Below are 5,683 nucleotides of genomic sequence, written 5' to 3'. Positions count from 1 at the left end.
CCAAGGCTGGAATTTTTCATGACTGGGAAAAAAAGCGTACTTGAGTTTACATTAAGATGGCTAGAATATATGTTAAAAATCTATCGATCTTCCTGGGTTTTTTTGTGAAGACTGCCGGATAAAATCTAGGATATTGTTGTATGGCAGAAATGTCTGTTTTTCTCTCTCACTTAGAAACACCTACAGCATATTAAGAAGACTGGCTAAAAAAGGCTTAAGGCAGCAAGCAGGTGTGTGTTTTACATATATTACTCCATTTTTCAGGAGAAAAAGTAAAAAAGAAAATTTAACATATTCTCTACAAATAAATAATATTGTAATTGAGACTCTACCAGTATTTTCTTCCAAAATTTTGGCTGGCTGCTTGGGTAAACCAATTCTAACTAAGAATAACCGGGAGAATTTTAGACAAGCAGAAATAATTATCTGAATTAAAGTGAATTAAATTTAATTTTGCAGCAAACAGTACAGATTATAAGAGAAACTTTCTTCTGCCTTTGAAAGACAGTAATTCCAGCAGCAGGTGCATTTCAGTTGTTTTACTTTTCTAAGAAATGGCCAGAATCACATTCCTGAGCATTTCTATGTCTTTCAGAGTTCCTTTTCCAGTCTTGCCTACTATATCCCTCTTAGCTTAAGAAGTACCGTCAAATTGTATTATCAGTGAGATGGCTACAAGCTAAAAATTAATCTGAGTGCAGTAGAAATATAAAATAACTTTAATAATTCACATCAACATGCAGACTGACCTGTCCAGTAATAGGTTAGGTGCAAATAAAAGCTTTCCTGGGTGTTCCATGGAGCGCCAGACTAAGCCAATCATCAGTATCTCTAACCAGGCACATTCCAGTAGGTGGACCTGATCATGGAGTGTTAAATCCACAAATCCTGAAAGAATAAATAGGACAGAGTAAAACCACTCCAGTTTTGTAAGTGAAACAACATTATTCAGAGAACCAGGCTTTAAAAAGCAAATGCATTGGAGCTGGATAACCACAAAGAAAAAAGCAATAAAACAGACATTTGTTCTCTTTACATTTTGACCTGAGATTTTTCTATTACTAGGTCTACAGTGGCTCCATCCTACAGAACAGCCAGCACTTTCTAGGCCCCTGGCTGTGTTCTGGCTGTGCCCTAACTCAAGAGTAGGACAGGAGCCAGGTGAGCATCTCGATCCCCACATCAGGCACAGGTGGCGGAAAGGGGCAGCTGCCCACTCCAGTGCCGTGCTGCCCGGGGCACGATGGAGAGAAAATGCCTCTTACGAAATGAAATGTTAGCTCTAGTCAGCTAACCCCAGACCACCTTCCCTACCTGAATGCAGTTTCACAGACTGGTCAACAATTCGCTGTACTGCAGGTGCTGTGTCTGTGTGCTCAGTACAGCATTCCAAAAAATATGGGCAGCAAATGCTGATTACTGCACAATCCAAACTCATCAATGAACCACTATTCCATTGGACTACAGCACCTGGAGGAAAGGGGTGACCTATTTTACTCTATATTTAAACAATGCCAGAAACAACGAATGCAAAATAAAGAGGTCACCTATAGCAAGATATGAAAGCACAATTAGAGTGGTCATTCCTGTGTTCATTTCACAGAACAGATTGTATTTTTCTTTATTTGAGACTCAATTTTTCATGAACATCACTTTCAATCCAAAGATATAAGCAAAGGGGTGATTCATTTCACAATTTATTACATCGTATCATAACTTATTCTTTAAAATTAGCATGAATTTGCTAAAATGAAATGTGTAGAGGTTCCCTTAAAAGATATCCTATCTTTTACTCAGTTACGAGTGAAACACATTATTGAACTTTTTCATTATATCTTTTTTTCCAATTGTAATTGACTCATATTAGTGCTCAGAATACAAGTTACAGGGTAAACTACCTTACCAGCCCAGTAAATGGCAGTGATTTTGCTTTTGTGTTGTGTTCTCACTAGAGGTATACGTTGAGCCATTTTCCGGGAACATACCTGACATACTCGAGTGCTATCTTGACAGGGGAAAAAAAAAACAAACCAAAAATCACATAGATTTTTAAAGTTAAATGCAGTGCTCTGAAATATACATTGATGTTGGTGACACCAAGATTGGAGGCAGCCTGGGCTGCATCCAGTGATCACACACTGGTGGACTTCAGAGTCCTGAGGGATATGGGTCAGGCAAAGAGTAAAGTTGGGACCCTGAATTTTAGGCAAGCAAACATCTAGCTCTTCAAGAAGCTAGTTAAGAGGACACCCTGGGAAATGGTCCAGGGACAAGGGAGCAGAACAGAGCTGGTAGATCTTTATGGACACTTTCTGTAGAGCACATGAGCTCCTGATCCCCAGATGTAAGAAACCAAGCAAGGAATGCCTGAGTTGAGACCTGCTGGGCAAACTAAAGGGCAAGAAGGAACTGCGTGAGCAGGGAAAGCAGGGACAGGTATCCTGGGAACAGTATATGCCTGGTTGTCTAGCGATATGGTGAAGAAGGCCAAGGTGCAGCTGGAGATGAACTGGGCAAGGGATGCAAAGAGTAACAATAAGTGCTTCTACAGGTATGCCAGCCAGAAAAGAAAGGTCAAAGAACACGTACCCCAATGACGGGCAAGACTGACAAATTAGCAACAACAAACAAAGAGAAGGCTGAGGTACTCAACAACCTTTTGACTCAGTTTTCACTAGCAACCTCTCTTCCTACACTTCTCGAGTGGATGGACTGCAAGGTGGGGACTGGGGGTCCCCCACAACACTCTTCTCTCTAAATTGGAGATTTTGTTATTTCGTTAGCCTGTTCTGAGATAAGAAATATACTGCCAGACAATGTTAACATCTTTTTAAGTGCATGAACGTGAAAACTTTATATTAAAATGTCTTAAAAGGACTGACCAACAATATTATTGCTATCTGGAATATTAACTCTGATTTCAGTGAAGCTAAGGAAGTTAGGATGAAAAGAAAACTGATTATGAGTAGTTTAATAGCTTAAAGCATTAAATGATCTGTCAGCCTGCCATCTACTTTGGGTTCTATAACAAAATAGATAACACAAACCTTGATTAATGCAGATTTAAAAGCCTGTAATATAGTAATATACGTCAAATGCAATTCAGGGGACATTATAAATTTAGTTGATAAAATAATAATTTTGATGAAACAGATTTCTATGAGACATTTGATTTTGTAAAAACATGCACGATATTAACTGAATTAAGGTATTTTAAATTACATATCTCAGTATGTAATGGCAATAATGTAATGAACTGAAGTGCTTCTAAAGGAACTCCATATAGTTTACTTCTTTGCCCTAGACAAGTTTTTTCATGATGGCATGAGAAAAAGACAGAAATCATGATTCAGGTGTCATGGTGGCATGTGGGAAATAATGCAAAAGGCAGGTTGATGTTATAAGCAATCTAAATCATTCACAAGCTTTATCATAAAAAACCAGAAGTTTAAAACCAAGAACATTAAACATATATACAAGACTGAGACTGTAGCAGCTACAAAGATGACTTGGACATGATGAAGAAGAATCAGCCCAGATTGACATTCCAGTGGGAAGCTATATCCAATAAAAGTGATGAACTTTACAAAAAGCCAGAGAAACTCTGAGAGAGGAAAGAAGCTAAGTTACCTCTGTGTTACCTGAATCTGATAACCACTCTTCAAGTGGGATGAGAAGTTGGACAGAATGACAGAGAAATATCAAATTGAATAAAACATTGAAAAACATGTCCTCTAGTAAGGAGTAAGAGGAATTTAGTTACTCTTTGTGCAGTTAAATAGACTAAAGGAGTTAAAGGACTGCAATGGGTTAAAACTAAAAAAAAAGAGAATGGCATTGCAAAAGGTAATGGCATAACATACAGAAGCCCATGCTGGAAGATAAATCTGCTCTGAACGAGATGACAAATAAGGAGCCATTGTTCACAACAAAAGTAGTTATTATCTAAGCAACATACTAAGTTTCCATAAATTTGAAACACTAATCAAGATTTAATTATTATTTTAAAGACTTACTCTTATTCAAGCAAGCTAAATCAGAATAATGTTAGAGAAGGTTAAATTAAATGATGAATAAATCATTAGTCACTTCATCACTCAGAGCATGCCGCACTTTAATGCCACTAAAATTATGTGCAGATGTGCACTGCCTTCTCAAGTATCAGTGTTCTTTTAATGCAGTCAAGTTTGGAATGAAAAATTATTTTTTAATTCTAAATTTTTGGTTAATGTGCTTTAAGGAAAAAGAAAAACCCTCACCTCACTGCTTATAAATTAATTGATTGCAGCTTATGGATATAACCTACATCTGACTCCATACACCAGACTGACCAATTTCATGACCTTATGAGACATATCAAAATTATTGGGTGGCCAAAATCCACAAGACCTTGACTGTCATTTAGCCACTCATGTATCATATGATTTCTCTGGCAGGAGAAAGACACTTACAAAACAAAAGCCATGACTGGAACATCCTTTTTTCATATACAGATAAATTAACAGTATTTTTTGAGTGATTGCCAGCACAGAACACAATAATTGTTCCTCAAACACTTTGATAAATACAGAAATCCGAACTGAAAAGTCAGAAAGGTGTTCTGAGCACTAAGCTAAGAGTAGGTGGCAAATAAATATATGTTATATGTGGAGCACAAACCAGTAATGTTCAAATTAAACTGATTATCCTTTCTAATAGGGAACATCAGTATGTGCTGCACCAGTGACAATACACAGATCTCTCTTCCAGGCAGTAAGACACTCTGAAATCATCAGTAGGTCCCTGGAGGAAAAGCTATAAAAAGCCCTATTGTAGCAAGCATGACTCTCTAGAGGTGATATTAGACTTGGGAATCCAAAGTTGTATGACCCTACCACCCTAAAAAAAAGAAGGCTGCAGCCATCTGCAACAGGTATGAGCCAATCTTTTTGCAAACTGGCAGTTGCCCAAAGGGAAGGGTTGCCATGAAAGAACAGAAGGACTCCTGGAAGTAGTATTAGGTAAAACACAGACCCCTGACAACAACAGAGAAGTGGTTTATCATAGAACCATAGATAGTCAGAGTTGGAAGAGACCTTAAAGATCGTCTAGTTCCAACCTCCCTGCCATGGGCAGGGACATCCCCCACTAGATCAGGCTGCCCAGAGCCCCATCAAGCTTCGCCTTAAAAACTTCCAAGGATGGGGCTTCCATCCCCTCTCTGAGCAACCTGTGCCAGGGTCTCACCACCCTCATAGTGAAGAGCTTCTTCCTAACATCCAATCCGAACCGATTCATCTCTAGCTTTAATCCATTCCCTCTAGTCCTATCACTACCCAACATCCTAAAAAGCCCCTCCCCAGCTTTCTTGTAGCCCCCCTGAGATACTGGAAGGCCACAATAAGGTCTCCTTGGAGCCTTCTTTTCTGCAGACTGAACTGCCCCAACTCTCTCAGTCTGTCCTCATAGGAGAGGTGCTCCAGTCCTCTGATCATCTTTGTGGCCCTTCTCTGGACACGCTCCAGCACGTCCGTATCTTTCTTGTACTGTGGGCTCCAGAACTGGACGCAGTACTCCAGGTGAGGTCTCATGAGAGTGCGAATCACCTCCCCCAACCTGCGGGCCCCACACCTCTTGATGCAGCCCACGACACGATTGGCTTTCCGGGCTTCAAGCGCACACTGATGGCTCATGTTGAGCTTCT

The 5,683-nt window shown here is 39.5% G+C and overlaps 1 protein-coding gene across 1 annotated transcript in view; it reads right to left on the bottom strand.

Moving 5' to 3' along the window:
• Window positions 1-1,970, bottom strand: part of ESR1 (estrogen receptor 1) — a 25,813-nt gene extending 23,843 nt beyond the window's left edge. Inside the window, exons 1-2 of the mRNA XM_009869160.1 lie at window positions 1,904-1,970; window positions 750-888 (exon numbers count right to left, since the gene is read on the bottom strand). Coding sequence (XP_009867462.1) covers window positions 750-888; window positions 1,904-1,970 — 206 coding nt within the window. The remainder of the gene's footprint in view (window positions 1-749; window positions 889-1,903) is intronic.
• Window positions 1,971-5,683: the final 3,713 nt, after the last annotated feature.

This window comes from Apaloderma vittatum, unplaced genomic scaffold (genome assembly GCF_000703405.1).
Source record: "Apaloderma vittatum isolate BGI_N311 unplaced genomic scaffold, ASM70340v1 scaffold8415, whole genome shotgun sequence".
In the NCBI taxonomy this organism is placed as follows: Eukaryota; Metazoa; Chordata; class Aves; order Trogoniformes; family Trogonidae; genus Apaloderma; species Apaloderma vittatum.
This window is presented reverse-complemented; position numbering and strand designations above follow the sequence as displayed.